The sequence below is a fragment of the Acinonyx jubatus genome, chromosome B2 (genome assembly GCF_027475565.1).
Source record: "Acinonyx jubatus isolate Ajub_Pintada_27869175 chromosome B2, VMU_Ajub_asm_v1.0, whole genome shotgun sequence".
Taxonomy (NCBI): domain Eukaryota; kingdom Metazoa; phylum Chordata; class Mammalia; order Carnivora; family Felidae; genus Acinonyx; species Acinonyx jubatus.
The window spans coordinates 56899755-56921727 of NC_069385.1; the positions used below are offsets into that span (position 1 = coordinate 56899755).

Genomic DNA, 21973 nt, shown 5'->3' on the forward strand with positions numbered 1-21973 from the left:
GATGGACTTGTTTCACTTAACATAATACCCTCTAACTCCATCCACGTCGTTGCAAATGGTAAGATTTCATTCCTTTTGATCATCAAGTAATATTCCATTGTGTATATATACCACATCTTCTTTATCCATTCATCTGTCGATGGACATTTGGCCTCTTTCCATAATTTGGCTATTGTTGATAGTGCTGCTGTAAATATCAGGGTGCATGTGTCCCTTCAAATCAGTATTTTTGTATCCTTTGGGTAAATACCTACTAGTGCAATTGCTAATTCATAGTGTAGCTCTAATTTTAGCATTTTGAGGAACCTCCATACTGTTTTCCAAAGTGGCTGCACTGGTTTGCATTCCCACCAGCAGTGTAAGAGGGTTCTACTTTCTCTGCATCCTCACCATCACCTGTTTACTGTATTGTTAATTTTAGCCTTTCTGACTGGTGTGAGAGGGTATCTCATTGTAGTTTTGATTTGTATTTGTCTGATGATGACTGATGTTGAGCGTCTTCTCATGTGTCTGTCAGCCATCAGTTGTCTTTGGAAAAATGTCTATTCGTGGCTTCTGCCCATTCCTTTTTTTTTTTTTTTTTTGTAGGCTTCACACCTAGCACAGAGCCCAAAGTGAGGCTTGAACTCAGGACCGTGAGTTTAAGAGTCAGATACTTAACTGACTGAGCCACACACGCACCCCTTTTCTGCCCGTTTCTTAACTGGATTATTTGGTTTTTGGGTGTCGAGTTTGATAAGCTCTTTATAGATTTTGGATACCAACCCTTTATCAGATATGTCATTTGCAAATATATTCTCCCATTCCATCAGTTGCCTTTCACTTTTGCTGATTGTTTTCTTTGCTGTGCAGAGGCTTTTTATCTTCATGAAGTCCAAATAGTTCATTTTTACTTTTGTTTCCCTTGCCTCCAGTGATGTGTCTGGTACAAAGTTGCTTCAGCTGAGGTCAAAGAGGTCGCTGCCTGTGTTCTCTTCTAGGATTTTGATTGTTTCCTGTCTTACATTTAGGTCTTTCTTCCATTTTGAATTTATTTTTGTATATAGTGTAAGAAAGTGGTCCAGGTTCCTTCTTCTGCTTGTTGCTGTCCAGTTTTCGCAACACCACTTGTTCAAGAGATGGTTGTTTTTCCATCGGATATTCTTTCCTGCTTTGTCAGTGATGAGTTAACCATATAGTTGTGGGTCCATAAATAAATCCCACTTGACCATGGTGAATAATTCTTTTAATGTACTGTTGAATTCAATTTGCCAGTATGTTGAGAATTTTTGCATCCATGTTCATCAGGGATATTGGCCTGTAATTCTCCTTTTTAGTGGGGTCTTTGGTTTTGGAATCAAGGTAATCCTGGGCTTGTAGAATGAGTTTGGAATGAAGGTTTTCTTTCCATTTCTATTTTTTTGGAACAGTTTGGGAAGAATATGTATTAACTCCTTAAATTTTTGGTAGAATTCCCCTGGGAAGCCATCTGGCCCTGCACTTTTGTTTGTTGGGAGATTTTTGATTATGGATTCAATTTCTTTGCTGATTATGGGTCTGTTCAAATTTTCTATTTCTCCCTGTTTCAGTTTTGGTAGCTCATCTGTTTCTAGGAAATTATCTATTTCTTCCAGATTGCCCAGTTGGTTGGCATATAATTTTTCATAATAGTCTCTTACAATTGTTTGTATTTCCGTGGTGTTGATTTTGATCTCTCCTCTTTCATTTGTGATTTATCTATTTGAGTCCTTTCTCTTTTCTTTTTTATAAGTCTGTCTAGGGCATTATTAATTTTATTAATTCTTTCAAAGAACCAGCTCGTAGTTTAATCCATCTGTTCTGTGTTTTGTTGTTGTTGTTGTTATTTTTGTATCAGTTATTTCTGCTCTAATCTTTATTATTTTCCTTTTTCTGCTGGCTTTAGTCTTTATTTGCTGGTCCTTTTCTAAGGTTAGGTTGTGTATTTGAGACTTTTACTTACTTCTTGAGGTAGACCTGTATTGCTATATACTTCCCTCTTATACCACTTTTGCTGCATTCCAAAGGTTTTGGAGTGTTGTGTTTTCATTTTCATTTGCTTGCACATATTTTTAAATCTTTATCTTTAATTTCCTGGTTGACCCTTTCATTCTTTAGTAGGATGTTCTTTAACTTAACGTCCATGTATTTATGTATTATCGTCTTTCCAAGTTTTTTCTTGTGATTGACTTCAAGTTTCCTAGTGTTGTGGTCTGAAAATATGCATGGTATGATCTCGATCTTTTTGTACTTGTTGAAGCTTGATTGGTTACTCAGTATGTGGTCTGTTCTGGAGAATTTTCCATGTGCACTCAAAAAGAATGTGTATTTTGTTGCTTTAGGATGAAATGTTCTGAATATATATGTTAAATCCATCTAGTCCAGTGTGTCATTCAAAGCCATTGTTTCCTTGTTGATTTTCTGTTTGTATGATCTGTTTATTGTTGTAAGTGGGGTATTAAAGTCCCCTTCTATTATTGTATTGTTATCATGAGTTTCTTTATGTTTGTTATTGATTTGTGTATTTGGGTTTTCTCAAGTTGGAGGCATAAATACTTAGAATTGGTAGATGTTCTTATTGGTTAGACCCCTGAATTATGACACAGTGTCCTTCTTCATCTCCTGTTACAGTCCTTAGTTTAAAATGTAGTTGGTCTGATATAGTATGGCTACTGTGACTTTCTTTTGACATCTATTAGCATGGTAAATGGTTCTCCATTCCCTCACTTTAAATCTGCAGGTGTCTTTAGATCTAAAATGAGTCTTTTGTAGGCAACATGTAGATAGGTCTTGTTTTTTTGTTTGTTTATTTGTTTGTTTTATTTTTTAATCCATTCTGATACCCTGTGTCTTTTGATTGGAGCATTTATTCTCTTTATATTCAGCGTTATTACTGATAGATACAAATTTAGTGCCATTGTTTTACCTATAAAGTCAGTGGTTCTGGAGATTTTTCTCTGTTACTTTCTAGTCTTTGTTGCTTTTGGTCTTTCCTAGTCAAAGGGTCCCCTTTAATATTCTTGTAGGGCTTGTTTAGTGGTCATGAACTCCTTTAGTTTGCTTGTCTGGAAAGTTCTTTAAGTCTCCTTCTATTCTAAATGGCAGCCTTGATGGATAAAGTATTCTTGGCTGCATGTTTCCCAATCAGCACATTGAATATATCATGCCACTCCCTTCTAACCTGTCAAGTTTATGTGGAGAGATCTGTTGCTAACTTTGTCTTTCCTTGTTGGTTAGGGATTTCCTTTCCCTTGCTGCTTTCAGAATTCTTTCCTTATCTCTGTGTTTTGCAAATTTTACTAGGATATATCTTGGTGTTGGCCTGCTTTTGTTGATTTTAATGGGTGTTCTCTGTGCCTCCTGGATTTGGGTATCTATTTCCTTCCCCAGTTGAGGGAAGCTTTCAGCTATAATTACCTAAATGAAACTCTGCTCCTTTTCCCCTCTCTTCTTCTGAGAGTCCTATGATGTGAATGTTATTATGCTTTATGGAGTTGCTGTGTACCCTAAGTTTATATTCGTGATCCAATATTTTTCTCTCCCTCTTCTTTTCAGCTTCAGTATTTTCTACAATTTTATCTTCTATATCATGTGTTCCTATACTTCTTCCATTCTTGTGGTCATTATAGTCTGTTAGTTTTGCATCTCAGTTACAGCATTTTTAAATTTCAGCCTAACTAGTTTTTAGGTTTTTTTTTTTTAACTCTGTGGTAAGGATCTCTTTGGTTTCTTCTTTGCTTTTCTTAAGCCCAGCTAGTATCCTTATGATTGTTGTTTTAAAATCTGGTTCCGGCATATTACTTATATCATTTTTGATTAGCTCCCTGGCCATGACCTTTTTTTGTTCTTTTGGGATGAATTCCTTCCTCTTGGCTTTTTGTCTAGGTATTCTGTATATTAGGAAAACCTGTTATGTTTCCTGCTCCTGAGAGTAATGGCTATATTAAAAAGAGATCACATACTGTCCAGGGTCTGATGCTTCAGGAAGTATTTCTGGTATATGCTGTGTGCACTCTGCTGTTGTGTTTTGGCTCCTCTTTCCTTGAGGTCAGTCTTTTGCAGAATTTCTCCTTGCCTGCAGTGGGGGAGTATTTGGACCTTGTCCACTATACGGTGAGTTTTATCTAGATATGTTTTGATCTGTGTTATGAAAGGGGCTAGATCCTGTTTCCCCTAGAGCTGAAGCTTTGCAGGACTCTATGGTCATTAGACTTGGTGGGTGTGGGAGGTTTTTGCTGGTCTTCTGGGGGAGGGTCCCACTGCTGATCTGACTCTCAGGCACACTTGCTTTAGTAAAAAAGCACCTGCAGGGCGCCTGGGTGGCTCAGTCAGTTGAGTGTTGACTCTTGATTTTGGCTTAGGTCATGGTCTCACAGTTTGTGGGATTGAGCCCCGCATCTGACGCTGTGCTGGCAGCAGGGAGCCTGTTTGAGATTCTCTCTGTGTCCCTCCCCAACGTGTGAGCTCTGTCTCACGCTCTTTCTCTCTCAAAATAGATAAATGAAACATTAAGAAAAGACACCTGCGGAGTGCAGGGGGCACAGAGCTTGGTGCAAGCAGCTGAAGCCTCCACTGTGGGCTCTGTGCTGTTTACTGGAATTTGATGGACGGGGGTAAACATAGGGTCACCTGGCTCTCTCCTCCCCCGGTGGGAGAGTTTGCACCTGCCACTGTTCAGGAAACCCTCACAGAAGAGCAAACAGTCTCTCCTCGTTTGTCACAGGTTCCCTCAGATCCCTGCTTTCACTCTGTCTGTGTCCAAACCATCTGCTCACCCGGCAGCCCTGTGCTCCTGTGTTCTATCTCAGGTGTGCCAACTGGATTTCAAAACTCCAAATTTTAGGGACCCAGCTAGGACTTTCTCTGATCCTCTGGGGCAGGGTCTTGCTACACTGTGTCTGGTGCTGTTTTGTCCCAGAAGGGCAGTTGCACAGGGACTTGGAGTTTATGGTCACGTGCAACAAAAAGCCAGCGTCCAGGTTAGTGGCCCACAGCAGGCGTCTCTGCTCCTGTGCCAATGAATGGGGTAGCTCAGTGTTGCCCACCGGCTCATTTGTCCCTGGAGAGGCAGTGCTTCCTCTTCAAAATCCACTCCAGCAAGGGGAACTGTCTCTCCCAGTGCCACCCAGGGGATCCTCAGGCCACACTCTGCTCCCACAGTGAGGGCCTCTGCCCTACATTCCACAGAAGCACCTCTGTACCCTCCAGGCTCCATCCAGTGATAGTGGGGACTTCTAAAACTTCAGACTTTGAACTCTGCTGCTTGTAAAAACTTGCGACTATCAGTTCCTCTTGTTTTCCCTCTCAGTGGTTTGGGGCAAGTATCTTTTCTTTGCAGTGCCCTGCACAAGAGAGAGGGTGCTCTCTTTCTCTCTCTCTATTTCTCTCCTGTCTCCCTGATCAGGGCTCCTTCCTCTCTGCAGCATTAGGGATTGTTTTCTCCCCCAAATCACGTCTCCACACCTCCTACCTTCCATGATGTGACCTCTTTTTTCCCTCTAGTTGTGCAGTTTTGTTCTCTCAGTCCTCAGATCTGTTTCCTTCATATTCAGAATGATTTGATATTTATCTAGCTGTGTTTGAGGAACGAGGTAAGCATAAGGTCCTCCTACTATTCTGTCATCCTTTTTTTTTTTTTTAATTTTTTTAACGTTTATTTATTTTTGAGACAGAGACAGACAGAGTGTGAACAGGGGAGGGGCAGAGAGAGAGGGAGACACAGAATCTGAAACAGGCTCCAGGCTCTGAGCGGTCAGCACAGAGCCTGACGCGGGGCTCGAACTCACAGACCGTGAGATCATGACCTGAGCCGAAGTCGGACGCTCAACCGACTGAGCCACCCAGGCGCCCCAACTATTCTGTCATCTTAACTCAACTTAACAACTTATTTTTTTTTAAGTTTATTTATTTAAGTAATCTCTACACCCAACATGGGGCTTGAACTCATGACTCTCAGATCAAGAATCACATGATCTGACTGAGCCAGCCAGACGCCTTTATACATTTAACTTTTAAAAAGAATCTGCTCTTTCTTACTGAAAGAGCAGACATTAAAAAGCAGAATTTGGGGCACCTGGGTGGCTCAGTCAGTTAAGTATCCAACTCTTGATTTCGGCTCAGGTCATGATCTCGCCGTTTGTGAGTTTGATCTCCACCCCCCCCCCCCGCCCCCCACCAAAGATAGGCCTAAAGATAAACTAATTCTTAGTTTAGCTCAGATGAAAAATTTACTGGTGTCCTGTAAATTTCCTGTAAGATAACCTCTTTGTGGTCTTGTGTATTGATTATATTTATTTCTTGAAACTCTTGGCTTTGTGGTATTACACCACCCTGGTCCTCTGACTTTTCTAGCTTTGTGTATCATTTGGCCAAGCAGATTCTCAGTCCTGACCTGTAATCATAAACTCCATTATAGGTGTTTGTTCCCTATATCTTTAATCTCTTGAACGATAGACCTTACCTTGTGTCCATCTTCAGCTTTGTTCATGACTTTCTTTCTAGTGCTTTAGCTGTGGTACTTTCCAGTATTTATTTCCAAGCTCTTAGTAGTTACATCCCAAATAACCTGAAATTCAGAATATATAAAACCTCATTCATTATCTCTTCACCTCTGCTTCCTAGGAGTTTAGAGGTAGATTGTGAGAGGAGGGTTTTCCCCCTCTAAGCTGTTTCTATCATTAAGTTCTATCTCTAGAGATTTTCTCTTACTTTTCATCTTTATTCAAAGAAGTCATGTCTCATTTCCTTTTTGTTCCTCTTTCATCCCATGACCCATTATCACCCAGTACTTAATATTTTAACTGTTGCCTAGACGGTCTCCTTTTATTCTGGTGCAACTCACATTTTAATAACCACATTTACCATGTTATTCCTCTGACCAAATACTCACAGTAGCCCCTGTATCCTTCACTTGATTCTCAGGATCCGTAATTATGTCATCGATGTACTTGCACAAACTTATCCTTCATAATGTGCAGGAATAGAACTCTGGTTATGCCAGCTACCTTCACTTCATCTTCCAGAAAGACACAGTTTCTCCTTCTGTGCCTTTCTCCTTGACTCCCTTAGCCTGGTGTGCTCTCTTTTCTCCATGCTTGAGTAAATCTTACCCAGCTTTATATTCCAGTCCAAACTATGACCTCATGAAAGCTTTGTACTCTCCTCATCTTTGCAGTCTGTAAATTCTTAGTGCACTGTATTCTTCACTTAATGGTTTAGAACTTGATATTATATGTGTATTGTTTGTTTTATGCTAGTCTTACCTCTTTTAACTGTATTAAATCATTTTTAACAATGAAATTGAGATTTTAAAGCTCATATGTTCCCTGCAGTGTTGGCACTCAGTAGGTATGCAATACTGCCTGATTAATCATAAAAATTATGCTTATCTGGCAAATGAATAAAAGGTAGAGATTTCTTTACTGTTCAAGAGATCTTATTTTTCAGTTTTTCGGGTGGAGGAAGGGAAGAAAAAAGGTAACAGTTCCTTTTTAGTTGCCTTATATATTCGGTTGTGTGTTAACTCTCAGCTTACCAATAACCAGTGTTGTGGCTGGACCAGCCTTTGTGGTTCTGAACCCTTCAACAGTAGCCATCAGGAGACTTTGAAAATGAAGGTTTATTACTTACAGGACTTGAAAATTACTCAGCATACCTGAGGCCACGCGGAGGTCACTCGTAGAGAGAGAAAGAGCATAAGCACGCCTGAGCCTGGGGTTCTGCTTTTATTGGAGTTGATGTGGGGGTCTAGGGTTTTGAAGGCTCATTTTTTACTGGTGAATTTAAAACATTAGAGAAGGAATTTAAAGCACAGGAAGAGAAAAAACAAGTGGCCCAAATGGCTAGTTATTAAAATTAACCAAGATTTCTAAAACAAAGGAATCTCAGTGTGAGGAGATGGCCTGGCTCTGTATCTAGTTTTGTGGCTGTGTCCCATACCCCCACCCCCCTACCCCCAATCTCCCCCTTCAGATAGTCCATCGTTGAAGTGGCTGCCACAGCAATCAAAGTTTAAGTCAGGCCCTTGCATTATGAAAAGGCAAACACCCCAAACAAGTGTCAGTATTTGTAGTCCACTCTGAGGCATCAGAGTCAATGGTGAGGGCCTTAACTGCCTGGGTAGCAGATATAAGTCTTTTATAGGGCATGTGTAAAACCCACTACACATCTAAATAGCACATTGTAATAGCAGAACTTAATAATTATACAGGCAGTAGTCTGATATCCAGTCTGTAGCCATTGTCCCAAATTTGAAAGGTCCAGCTATGAAAATAGATCAGTTAAATAGTTATATCTCATTTCAGGAGGTGGTCTTGCAAGTGGATTCCCAAAGTTAGGCCTATATTTGCAAGAAATCAGGTATTTAATAAGAGGCATTTCTATGGAGTAAAGGAAAAATAAAGGCTAATGGTTGAAGCAAATTGTAAACCGAATCTGAATCTGGAGGGCAGGATTCCTAGATGTTAGGGTCAAAACAGCTTCGCAGTTTGAATTTTTGTGATGATGACATCAGGTGTTCAGGCAAACTCTTTATTGCCCACACAGCAACAGACACGAAGATTGTATATGAGATTGTGATGATTTCTCTGAAGTGTATATCCAGTTATTCCATTCTAGCTCTCGTTGTTTTGGAGAAAGGCAATTTTAGTTCTCAATGATTCCAAGTCACAAGGGTGGGAGAAAAACTGGACATGTTAGTTTGGAGAGTTGTAGCCAAATACTGGAAGAAACTAGAAGAATTTATGATCCATTTCAATTTACAGGTAAAAAACAAAACCTCAAGGACAATTAAAAGCACTTAAATCTGATATCTGGAAAGGCGTATTACTGAAACATAATTAGGTCTTTCTGCAGTCACCCCCATTTCTATCAGAGATCAGGAAAATAAGGCTCAAGTGTTTGTAAAATAAGTCCAGTCTCTTTAAACTTGGCCTGGTTATTTACATAAGTGCAGCATGAATAGCTATTGACCATGATTGACCATATAGACTCTTTTAATTCAACTTTGCTGAATTTTTCATAAGGAGTCATACATTGAACTTATAGATGCTTCTCAAGGCTACGAAGCCAAGCCAAGGACTTGGATGTCAGACTTCATCTGTAATACAGATAGATTGGGGTGAATTCCTCATTTTTTGAGGCTCTCAACTATTCTGAGGTTCCTGGGCCTGCCAGGAAGTGACCTTCTTCACCTACCTGGTAAGGCTGCTGGGAACCCTGTATGTAAGGCACCAGACTTTCCCTAGGGGCCTTACTGGTTCCATAAAGTCAACCTTAATTTTTTAAAACTATCTGATCATATCTGTATCTATGTATGTCTCTCTCAACTATGACATTCCGTTCAAAGCCTTGGTAATGTAACCATTGTTTCCAGTTGTGTCCTGGTACAAGGAGAACAGATTCTTAAGTGAACATATGCAAATAATTGTACTGCTGTGAAAGTATAGTCACTGAGAGTTTCCGAATTCTGGAGGGATCAGATGGAGGGAAAAAGTGATTGTTTCACCTTTGTTCACAAAGGTATATATTTTACCAAATTGCTGTAAGTCAGCTAGCTTAAGAGAAAACGTTTCCTTCAATCTGGAAAACAGAAGATTAAAGAACCAGCAATATTTCAAACAAAATTCATAAAAAATTATAATTATTCTCTTCAGTTCATTCAGTCCTAGTGATTCTTGGTCGTGATCTTTTTTTTAGCAGTTTTATGAATTTAGTTTTTCCTTAGAGTTCTGTCTGTTCTTACCTAGTTTAGTGGTACGATCTGAAAGTTATCAGAAACCTGGGCTTGTCAGATTCCTTTTCAGGAATCTCCTTGAAGATGAAGCATTTGTGCAAAAGCATCAGAGTGAAACAGTAACTTCTGTAAATGATAAAAGACTTAAGAATGCTTAAATTTAAAGCTCTGATGAGAGTTAATTATAACACCCGCTGACAAGGAAATTTGGCTATTTCTGTGCCACACGTTTTAAGATGATAACTGGAAATGATGACTGATAACATTTCATATCAGATTTTTAGGAATTTTATAGAATTTCGGGAACACTTACATTAATAGCATATATCCATACAAGGATATCCATAAGGAGGGTTTAGTGTTATTTCTTATTTGATAATGCTTCTCTTATAATTTAACATATCAAATAAACCTAGTTAATTCATCATCTCTCTTTTTATAAGGAAAGTAAAGAGATCTTTTGAGATGTTCCAGGGGTTCCCTAGGAAATCCCAGAGTTATTTCCACGTTAAAAGGACTTGATGGAGAATTTGATTTGGTGAACGTTGTCAAAAATATCAAAAGGTTTTAGATACTTGAGTAAATAGGATCACAGATGATTATGAAACAATACTTAATTATCTACTTAAGTGACAAAAGATTGTATTTTTTAAATTAGTTTTTAAATGTTTTCATTTATTTTTGAAAGTGAGACAGAGCACGAGCAAGGGAGGGGCAGAGAGAGGGAGACACAAAATCTGAAGCAAGCATCAAGCTCTGAGCTGTTCGCACAGAGCCTGATGAGGGGCTTGAACCCATGAACCATGAGATCATGACCTGAGCTGAAGTAGGAAGCTTAACTGACTGAGCTACCCAGGTACTGCAGTGACAAAAGATTTTAAAGGCAAATATAGAAGGTTACATAGTTGTGAGCAAAATTCAGCTCCTTTAATATTGAAAAGACTGTTTGCTTAAGTAATCAAAGATCTGATTAAGACACATGAAACAGGTTAATTATTTTGATAAAACACAAAATCTTTGCTTTCTAGCTAGATTACTTGAAAGATAAGGCAAAACCTTTCATAATCTATTATCAAGAGCTGACCAATACTCCCAAGAAAACTTTGTCCTTATAGCAGATGAAAGAAAATTATATAAGCACAGTATTGATTTTAAAGCTTACTATTTTAAAAACCACCATTTATAACAATTCAGTTTTAGCCAACTTGACCGCACAAGGTAAAATTCTTTTCTCTTTCTTCTCAACTTTCTATACCATTTTGTGCTTTATTTTCCTCTTTCCCATTCTGAAAAAAACAATTTTAAGGCAAATTGCTTTCTTTTTCCTTAGCAAAAATACATCTTCATACCTCATACCTTCTCTTAGCTGAAGATACATCCTACTTTTCTTGCATGCAGAGATGTTTCCCTTATTATTTCTAGTAGCTGTAATTATATATATTATTTAGAATTCTTAGCCCTTAGAAACCTTAATTTCTCACAAAAAGTAAGAAGTAAAACTTGTGAATTATTATATCAGCATTCTTTAGACTGGCAAATTTGTGACTATATTTCATAATTTCTATAAACATACATTTCCTCGTAGTACAGCTTTGCAGTGTGGTGGCACAAGACACATTTACTAACAGACCCAAATATCTTTAGTTCCTCTGTAATAAGAGGTCAAAAGTAGGTCAACTTAGGCTTGTTTTGCAATTAATATTTCAGTATTTTATCTTATTTGGAAATGATTTAGATAATCAGTGAATTCCTTTCATTTAATTTAGCAAAATTCTGAGGGTGGAAGTTAACAAAAATTTTAGAAACTACTTTTAAGTAGACATGTCATCACATAAATATTACTGAAAAGTTCGCTCAGAAACTCTTATCTCATTTAACATTTATCTAAATCACTCGATCACAGCAATTATGTTTAGACTACCCATGAAAAACCTCTTTAGACAGTAGACAAAGGTAAACCACCATCCCAAGCTATTTTTCTTGCTGACAAATTTTATAAGATATAACATGAATTTATTTGACTAGTAAACCCAGGTAGAGTAAGTTTTTTATCTGAATTATACTTAACGTAATTAATTATATTAATATGATCTGCGTTATATTTACTATATATAATATACATGAACAGTATAATTTTATAATATAAATGAATTAGATATAATTTGCAATATACTGAATATCTATGTGTCTGAAGACATACTTTTTTTAATTAAACCAAATTTAAAGTAGCTTTTACTTACCAGAGATTATTCCAGATCATGTGAACTTGAAAATATTTGAGTTAGTTTCAGTATTTCTGAGTTTTAGGAATACTTATTTCCTAAGTGCTTATTTTTAAGCCAGTGAAATAGTTCTTTTACAAATTAATTTGGTGATCCTGTCTCTGGAGGTAGAGAGAAAAAAAATCACATATACATAACATACCCATAGACATACATGAACATGCAGACAGACATAGAGACCTGTAGCTTCCATTTCAGCATTCTAGCCATGAATCAGGTACAGCAATATAAAACTCACTAGTTTATAAATAAGGGCTGAATCCAAATTGGCAGACAGAATAAGAAAAGGTTGCCTGCTCTAGTAGCGAAAGCTTTGTACTAATATTTGTAGAGACGACTTTTAAGATTTGTACTTATCCTTAACAAATAATCTTAAAGAGGCTGTGGACTAGAGTTTGGGCAAAAGGGCTTTTATAGCATTTTGTATTTTATTTTTTTATTTATTTATTTTTTTCAACGTTTATTTATTTTTTTGGGGACAGAGAGAGACAGAGCATGAACGGGGGAGGGGCAGAGAGAGAGGGAGACACAGAATCGGAAACAGGCTCCAGGCTCTGAGCCATCAGCCCAGAGCCTGACGTGGGGCTCGAACTCCCGGACTGTGAGATCGTGACCTGGCTGAAGTCGGATGCTTAACCGACTGCGCCACCCAGGCGCCCCAGCATTTTGTATTTTAAAAGGCCTGTTTTCCCCCCTTTTTTCCTGCGGTTTCAGGCGATTGTGGGCAGGGCTTTAGGTACCCCCTGGGTGTTTACATTTCAAAGACATGGCTGGATCTTAAATCTTCAAGGGACAGAGTAGAATGCAAGCTTTCTCCTAAGAGTTCTAGTGCCTTTTGGATGGTTTTGGCAGTCACAATAAAATGTAGTAGTGCTACCCTGTAATTAGGGGGAATGCCTTGTAAAAATAATTCTCTGGACTCCACATCAAATGGGGCCTCTTCAGGTTGGAAATGCAGAAGGGGTCATTTGGGTCATTGTGGTCATGGGAATGATGAACCCATTGGACCATGGGAATTTTGTGCAGCAGGAGATGGGCTTCCTCTGTGAACCTTAGCAGTAATCACGATGATGGGAGGACAGGTGCAGTGCCAGGCAATGTATATCCAGGCGAGGAGAGGGAGGGCTCGGCTATGAGTATCAGTGGCTCTAGGGGCCTTTGCCTTCCCAGTTCCCTTTCCTCCTCTAGGAGAGGGCTCGATAATCCTGTCAGCTCTTCCCTTGTTGGAAGAGACACCTCATGAGGCATGCTTCTAGTGGAAAGCTGTTCAGTGGAAAGCCAAGGGGGCTCAGGATCTATGGTATCTCAGAAGGAAGGACAGTATAGCCCAGATGGATCTCTGAGAAAGTTATGGATTTTAGGGTCTTTAGATACTGGCCTGTTAGTGCATTTTGGCCACTGTGAGGCATTTAGAGCCTGTTCCAAACAAACAAGAAAATCCACAATAGCCAATTAGCTCTCTTCTCTCCTTCCTGCTGCATAAAATCTTTAAGCAAGGTTTGAGTTTCATTAAGGTATAGTTTTTGATCTTGGTTTCTACGTGTTTTTTCTCCTGTGACCTTAATCTTCCACGTTGTTACCAGAAAATTTTGGATGACATCACTGTCAGCCCTCTTCATAGGTGGTTGCTTTCTTTTTCAGGGTGTCCCAATAGACATCTCCAGGATTGGAGTCTGTCTTCAGTAGCGTGATATGCACAGGGTGTTTGGGAAAAGTCCCTAGGCCTCTGGAGCATAAACCAGAGTCTTGGCATGTTGGCATGCATGACATTGAATAATACCAGGAAGCATTCGTGGGTTTTGTAGTTATCACAGAGCCGGTGTACCTCCTCAGGGTTCTTAGGACGTGCTGGCACCAGATGTTCAGGATATTTGTTTGTCATTAATTTTTAGCAATACCACACCAGGAATTGGACCCATGGTATCCCATTGGGTCAGGGGACAATAGCAATTTCAGTGAGTGAAGTGGTAACACAGAGACTGTAGGCCTCTGTTGTATTTTCCCTTTGTGGTACCATTGGCTTCTAGTTGTAAGCCTATTTCACTCTTCTGGGTTAGGACATATAATTTGGGCACAACACAGTTGACTCAGTGGTTGCAAGTGGAAACCTTCAGTCCTCCTCACCTAAGGGGAATAATTTCTTCCTATCTTTGGCTCAGAACCCTCCTTGGGCAGTGACAATAGCCTTGCAGTCTTACCTGCCTTCCTTAGCTTTCCTTGGCCATTGAGGATCTTTATGCACATTAGTAATCAAATAAGATCTTTATAATTAGTAGTCTGATTGTCGCATTAGACCACATGGCCTTGATTATGCTGCTCTGGGGAAATTTTTGGATTATTATGGCAGCCATGACCTTTAGGTTGGATACTGCAGGCAACACACAACAGAGGCAATGTGTGAAAGCACATAGTAGTATGACCCCTAGCGAAAGGTGTCCCTTTCTTAGATGGTGAGTTTGGCAGTTAGTAGGCAAGTTGCAGGTAAAGGCATAACCCTTGGTTAGCTGCAAGGGCAATCATGTAGTCTTGCCGACTATGCCAGTTGTGTGTTGGTCTTGTCATTAACCAGTTTTGTGGCTAGAGAAGCCCTTGTGGTTCTTATTATGATTGCAAGATGCCGTTCAGCAATAACTATCAGGAAACTGAAAAAAAAAATAAAGGTTTGTTACTTATAGGACCTGGATATTACACAGTATACATGGGAGTGGAGGTGGAGTGGGAGAGTGTGTACACATGTGTGAGCATGATAACATGCATGGACCTCTTGTTCTGCTTTTACTGGGGTTGAGGTAGGAGCCTAGGATTTCACAGGCTTACTATTGGTGAATTTACAACGTAAGAGTGGGAATTTAAAGCACGGGAAGAGAAAAAAACAACAAGTGGTGCAAATGGTCAGTTACAGAAATGAACCAAGATCTCTAAAATGGAGGAGCCTCCATGTGGGAAGGTGGCCTGACTCTTTATCTAGATTTGTGGCTGGCATTCTGTTTATTTGAAATAGCCATCTTTGAATTGGTTGCCTTGGCAATCAAAGCTTAAGTCAGGCACTTACATTAAAGTAAGAAAAAATACCCCATTTATCAAGGTTTACACTACATACTCAAAGGATAGAAATAAGAATAAAGTTAGGCCTAAAGATTATTTTCATGGAAAATTAAATGTAACATGAAGTGTAATCTTTCTGGATTTGGAAATTCATTCTTTTTTAAAAGTTTATTTATTTTTGTGTGAGAGAGAGAACGAGCAGGGGAGGGACAGAGAGAGGGAGAGACAGAGGGAAAGAGAGAATCTCAAGCAGGTTGTGTGCCGAGCCCGATGTGGGGCTCAAACCCATGAACTGTGAGATAATGACCTGAGCTGAAACTAAGGGTCTTGGATGTTCAACTGACTGAGCCACCTAGGTGCCCTTGTAAATTCATCCTTACAAGTGTTGTTGGGATTGAAAGATATTGAGAGTAAATTACATATCAGTTACGTATCTGATACTAAGTTTTTAGATATAACCTAACTTATTAAGTCTTTTCTGTTAAAAAATATAATTAAAAAAAGTACACTCTATGTAATCAAAGCATTTCAGTTATGACCTGCCTTTTTGCGAATAATTTTTGAAATGTCAGAACATTATCTAGAACTGTTTATTATAAATAAAGGTCTAAGAATGATTATTTCTAGAAAGGGGATTTAGCAGGCTCATTAAGTAATCTGATAGATAACTGAAATAATGCTAACATATTTTACCGTTATTTGTTGGGGTAGCCATTTAAAGATCGCTGTGAATGGTTCTATGAACATTTGCATTCAGGACAACCAGATTCAGACATGGTGCACAGGCCAGTGAATGAAAATGATATCCTGCTGGTTCACAGAGGTATGTTTGACAAAGAAACTGATGTGTGTGAGGCACAAAATACTAGTTGTTACAAGTTTTAATATGTAAAATTAATCAATGCTACATATTTAGATTCTATTTTTAGGAGTAGCTGTGAAGTTGTGTCAAAAGCAAATTGTGCAAAGCTAAAGCAAGGAATTGCTGTACGGTTCCATGGAGAAGAAGGCATGGTGGGTATAAAAATAAGTGCTGTTAAGGTCTTTATATATAAAAGATTGAAATACACTTGAATAAAGTTTAGTATTTAATTGATAATGGAAGAAACTTGAGATTATTTTCATTTGTTATTCAGAAAAAAATTTTTCCTCATATATTTCTGTTCATACTTAATTTTATTTTCTTGAACTCAGGGTCAAGGTGTTGTGCGTGAGTGGTTTGATATTCTGTCTAATGAGATAGTCAATCCTGATTATGCATTGTTTACCCAGTCAGCTGATGGTAAGTTGCACAGTCTACATCACTTTTTCTGTGGCTTGTCACATTTTCAAACTCCTTCAGTGCATTGTACCCTTTGATTCCCGTAGTAATCCTGTGAGCTAGGTGGGGTATTCCCATTTCATAGAAAAGAAAGTTGAAATTCAGAGTTTCCATCTACATTAACACAGTTTGTGAGTGGTAGGATCATGAATAGAATCCGATTCAGTTTGGTATTCTTTCCTGTAAATAGTTGGTTCTTAGATATTTGTCTCAAGGGCTAGTGCTGGCCCCAGCGAAGTTTTCATCAGTCCTTTGTAAAGTACAACTAAACTCACTCAATTTAAGGATTGTCCTTAGACTCATGTTTGAGTTAAAAATTTCCTTTTGTGAAACAGTGCTAGTAGATGGGCTTAAAAATAGCTTTATGTGGAAAAATTAAAATTTGCTATTGCTTATTTGAGTTTCCAAGTCTTAAAATTTTTGGATCATAAAAAAAAAGTCTAGAAATCATGGTATTAAATCTTAACTTATAATCTATTTATGTATAGTAGCTTAGTTTTCAGCCCTTTTAAAAGATCAAAATCTGGTAACTGAAAACCTGTTATTATCTTATAAAACAGATAAACTGTTTGTTGAAATGATGCTTTGAATCTGCACAATTGTAACTTGATATTGTAGGCAAAATGGAAATGGTTATTGCCTCATCTGTGGGAGGTATACCTGACAGTTCTCTAACTTAATAAAGACCTATCCAAGTGAAGGTGGGATTCCAAGTTTTCAATGCTTTACACAGTTGCTTTTATTTCCTGAAAGTCTTTTCTTTCCCGATGTTTAAGTTCTTTTTATAAGCAGAGTATATCATTAATTACAGCTTCTGATTGCCTCTACCCAAACCAGCAGGCAAATCTCCATTGAGTAAGAAGGATGACTCTAAGAGAGGCGAGGGGGTGGGGGGCTGCAGTGATGCCAGGGAGCTGCAGGGATTCACCTGTGTAATGGGCTTCAGACTCACATGGTCTCTTGGAAGTTGCTTAGGATTATGGGACTGTCTGCTTTAATTCTGTAACTACTGATTATTTACTCTGAGGTGAATTTGGTGTCTTTGTGATTTTGATGACAAGTTTGATGAGGTGCTGAGTTTAATTAGGCCTAACCTTTGAAGCAAGATTTAGAATTAGAACATTCTATTTTAGATTTATTTCTTTTCTTTATAGTCCCTTACTCTATGTCTGTTATTTTCATACCTGAAAAACAGATTTGGTGTGGAATCATAAGTCAAGATTCTTCCTCATATTACAAATATATTAGCAGAGCACATGTTGCTCTGCTAACAGAGACCATAAAGATGGTGATTTGTCCTTTTTGTAAGCCATATAAGTCTTCTCTTTAGGGTCACACTATTTATAAATTAAAATCTAGATGAAATGTTTCTTTATTCTTACGTTTAGTTGATATGGAGGGAATTATATTAAAATTTTGAATTAAAATTCCTAAATGTGGGAAATGTTTGGCTAGATCTCATGTCTAACAATTTCTTTAAAACTTGCTTTCTCATTATATTAAGATGCTTACTATAGAGTTTGGCCTTTGGTGTTACACTGGACATGAATCCTGGCTCTGCACCTCTTTTTGCTACGATCTTGGGCCAGTAAATGTCACCTTTCTGGACCTCAGTTTCTCCATTTGAAAATGATGATAACCTATGTTTTGTAATGTGAAAGAAATCAATTAGCTGATGTGTAAAAATGCTTAGCTCAGTACCTGGCACATAGAAAGCAGAAATAAATATTAGAAGCTATTATTCTGTGAGAATTATATTTTCTTGTTCTATAGGATTTTTCTGAGTAATGAAAAGAGCTGTGTCAAAGTTACACTTATTTTGAACTGAGAACATAAACTTTGTGTTCTGTTTTAAGTAGGTTTCAAGTTAAAAATAACATTTCTTTCCTGAAGATCCCTCCCCCCAATTTGTTTCCTTATTTTTTAAAAATTTCTCCTTTTTAAGAACCCAGATTTCCCAGAAAATACTTAGCAAAGGAATTATAATTCACAGACCTAGGAAAGGAAAGTTGAGTCATCGAAAACTTTGCTGATTCATCAGTAACCCTAAGCATTTACTATTTTGATAGGTAAAAAAAATACTTGTGACTATTCTTAAAATACTATATTTTTAGAATTATTATGTTTGTCCTTGAGGTCTTTTACTCATCTCACAAAACTTTGTTTTGACTTTTTTAACATTTATTCATTTTTGAGAGACAGAGAGAGAGCACAAGCAGAGGAGGGGCAGAGAGAGAGGGAGACACAATCTGAAGCAGGCTCCAGGCTCTGAGCTGTCAGCACAGAGCCTGATGCAGGGCTCAAATCCACAAACCGCGAGATCATGACTTGAGCCGAAGTTGGACGCTTAACTGACCGAGCCACCCAGGTGCCCCTTGTTTTGACTTATAATACCCAGTCTTACCCATGACTGGGAATGATTTTCAAAAGATACTTGACAGTGAATGACTAGCTTCATGTGGCCCTTTTAAGTCATTCAACCATAAGCTTCCAAATTTGTACCTTTTATCTAAGTAAACTGGTTACAGCAATGTAGTCTAGTGCTAACAGTGAGGCATCAAAGACCAGCAATGCACAAAGTGAATTATTATCAAAATATGTATACTAAATGACCAAACATCTCACTTTCCAAAACTTTCCATTTTTCCTTTATTTTATTTATTTATTTTTTTGGAAGGATACTATTTATTAGATTTAGCAGTTATTCTTTCTTTTAGCCCAGTTGCCTAGAAGAGTAGTAAATAGGCTGAGCTCAATAAATATTTGTTCAATGAATGAGAGTTGTATTCAGAGTTAGTGATCATCACAGAAAAATACGGAAAGAATTCTTTAAAGGTAAGGCTTGGTATTAGGTTTTTCCATTGCACTAGATTTTTTTTAGACTTTTTATTGTAAAATATATAACAAAATTCACTGTTTTGACCACTTTAAAGTATACAGTTCACTGGTGTTAAGTACATTGACCGTGTTGTATAACCATCACCACTGTCTATTTCCAGATCTTTTTTTCATATAAGTGGAATCATACTGGGTTTTGACAGTAATTGGTAACTATTGCCTTTGCCATTTTTACTTTTATACCTCAGTGGTACTTATTTGAAGTGAAGAATAATTGGTTGACTTGTGGATTTAGGTGATTTTCTGAAAATTGTTAAAAGGCATCAAGTTCATTACTTAGGAACAAGTTGAACATTTAAAATTCTTACCCTCTCATAGTGCTCTGTTCCATAAGAAACAAAAAGTAGTGAATACCTACTGCATTGGGCATGTATAGATGAATGAAACAATACCTGCCCTAATTCATAGCCTAATATTTCTACACTGCCGAGGAAAATGTGTGTGTGTTTTATCGTATAATATATTATTTCCACTATCTCTCTGGCACATCTTCCAACCTTTCGGTTAAAAGTATTCTAAAATTTTCTCTCTGCACAAAGACTTAACTCTGATAAGTATGTGTGAATTAATGATTATCTTCTGACAATTCCCTTGTCTGCTATATATTCCACAAAGAATATTACTGTGGAAGTTTATACATCATGTAACTTTGGTTTTGTCAAAGTTGTGTTTGAACTGATTTATCTGCAGTGAAATGATCTTTCTTCTGCATCTGGATTCTTAGAAATAAATTATATTGTATTTATTTTAATAGGAACAACTTTTCAGCCTAATAGCAACTCCTATGTAAATCCTGATCACTTGAACTATTTCCGGTTTGCTGGACAGATCTTGGGATTAGCTTTAAACCACAGGCAGCTGGTCAACATTTACTTTACAAGATCATTCTATAAGCACATTCTTGGTACGGATCTATTGTTATTTCCATAGGCATTTATTTAAAGTGTTTTTCTTAGAATCTTTAGGAAAAACTAAGTAGACAAGAGGTGGCATTTTGGATGAGGTAATTTTTATTTCAGTTGGAGACTATCTGTGTATGTAAGGCATTTGGGAGCCTGAGGGAGAGGGAAAAAAATTACCTTTTTCCTAAAAAAAAAAAAAAATTGTTTTTCATTTAGTGTGTATATGTTCATGCAAAGAATGCAATGTAATATGAATATACTTAAGAGAATTGGCACTTCTTGAAGTGCATGATGATTTTCCTGTATAGCTATTTCAAAGAAAGAATACATTGTAAAAATGTGGAAAAAAACCACAAGCTTCAATTAATAAAGTTCCAAATCCAGGAATTAGCATGTATTTAAATCTTGCTGTCAATTGGATTATATTTTGCAGTTTTATGGAATATCTGTAGAGGGCAGTATTTCACCATTAAACAAACACGGAAAGGCAGAAACATTTAGAATATAACTGCTGTATGTTTGCATTTTTAGGTATTCCTGTAAATTACCAGGATGTGGCATCCATTGATCCAGAATATGCCAAAAATTTGCAGTGGATTTTAGATAATGATATTAGTGATCTAGGTCTAGAACTAACCTTTTCTGTTGAAACTGATGTGTTTGGAGCAATGGAAGAGGTGCCTTTGAAACCTGGGGGTGGAAGTATTCTTGTGACACAAAATAACAAAGTGAGTATTCGAATTTTTACCTTAGCCAATGTTTGTAACTTGTCCCTGATTGCTAATTACTCTAGTTTCCTGCCACTAGCTAGAAAAGCTTTTACTGTTACAGGGTTTCACAGCATTTGATAACAGATAAGATATTTAAATTAACTAAACCATCAAATATCAAACTTTGAATTAGGATTAAATCACTATTGTGTTAGACAGTCAAGGCAGTTCCTGAAGCAGCCTAGAGCACAATTTAGTTGATTGTATAACTTGGGCAACTGTATACTGAAAAATTCAATTAGAAATGGAAGCTTACATCAAGAACATATTTGATCAGTCACTGTTTCATGTTTTAATGTATGATATTAAGAGTTCCAATGGAGAAAAGAAGAAATTCCCATGTTAAGCTCTGTATCTGCTTTTGGGATCCAGTAGAGCTAATGGATCCAGTAGATCTATTCGACTACTTGATTTTTTTAAGCTTTATAACTTGACTATGTATTGTATCTTCTGTTTGTAAGTAGTTTTTCCAGTTTTACTGAGAAATAATTGACATACACCTGTACATATTAGTTTTAAATTTTGGCATATGTTTTAAATTTCATTGTTGAAAAATATGTTATTTTAATATATAATACATTTTTATGCTTGAAAATGTAGGAAATTGGGAGTCAGAAAATCTGGTTTGGCAATTCCACTTCTGTCATTTGCCAGTAGCAACTTTTGGTTAAACAAGACTAAAATCTTTTCCCTTTCCGTTAGTTGGATTATAATTCCAAGACGGCTTCAGAAGCAACTAACTGTAAGAAATAATGTCCATTGATTTAGTAAAGCATATATTCTTTTTTAAAAGCCCAAAAGACTTGGCTGCACTTTAACCTCTTTTAGCCCCAGTTTTCTATTCTATAGACTTGGGATAATAATACTTCGTTTTTAAAAAAAAAATTTTTTTAACGTTTATTCATGTTTTGATAGCAAGAGACAGAGCGTGAGTGGGGGTGGGGCAGAGAGAGAGGGAGACACAGAATTGGAAGCAAGCTCCCGGCTCTGATCTGACAGCACAGAGCCCTACGTGGGGCTCAAAC

The 21973-nt window shown here is 37.6% G+C and overlaps 1 protein-coding gene across 8 annotated transcripts in view; it reads left to right on the top strand.

Moving 5' to 3' along the window:
* The window catches only part of HACE1 (HECT domain and ankyrin repeat containing E3 ubiquitin protein ligase 1), a 121045-nt gene that overhangs the window by 68919 nt on the left and 30153 nt on the right, over positions 1-21973 (top strand). For 7 of the 8 annotated variants that reach the window (XR_003419456.2, XM_027057183.2, XM_027057184.2 and 4 more), the window contains 5 exons: positions 15769-15880; positions 15974-16071; positions 16252-16339; positions 20031-20180; positions 20710-20906. Coding sequence is in view for 7 of the 8 variants with exons in the window: in XM_027057183.2 (XP_026912984.1) it covers positions 15769-15880; positions 15974-16071; positions 16252-16339; positions 20031-20180; positions 20710-20906 (645 nt within the window). In the remaining variant the exon portion in view is untranslated. The remainder of the gene's footprint in view (positions 1-15768; positions 15881-15973; positions 16072-16251; positions 16340-20030; positions 20181-20709; positions 20907-21973) is intronic. The other variant, XM_027057186.2, reaches the window with a different exon arrangement.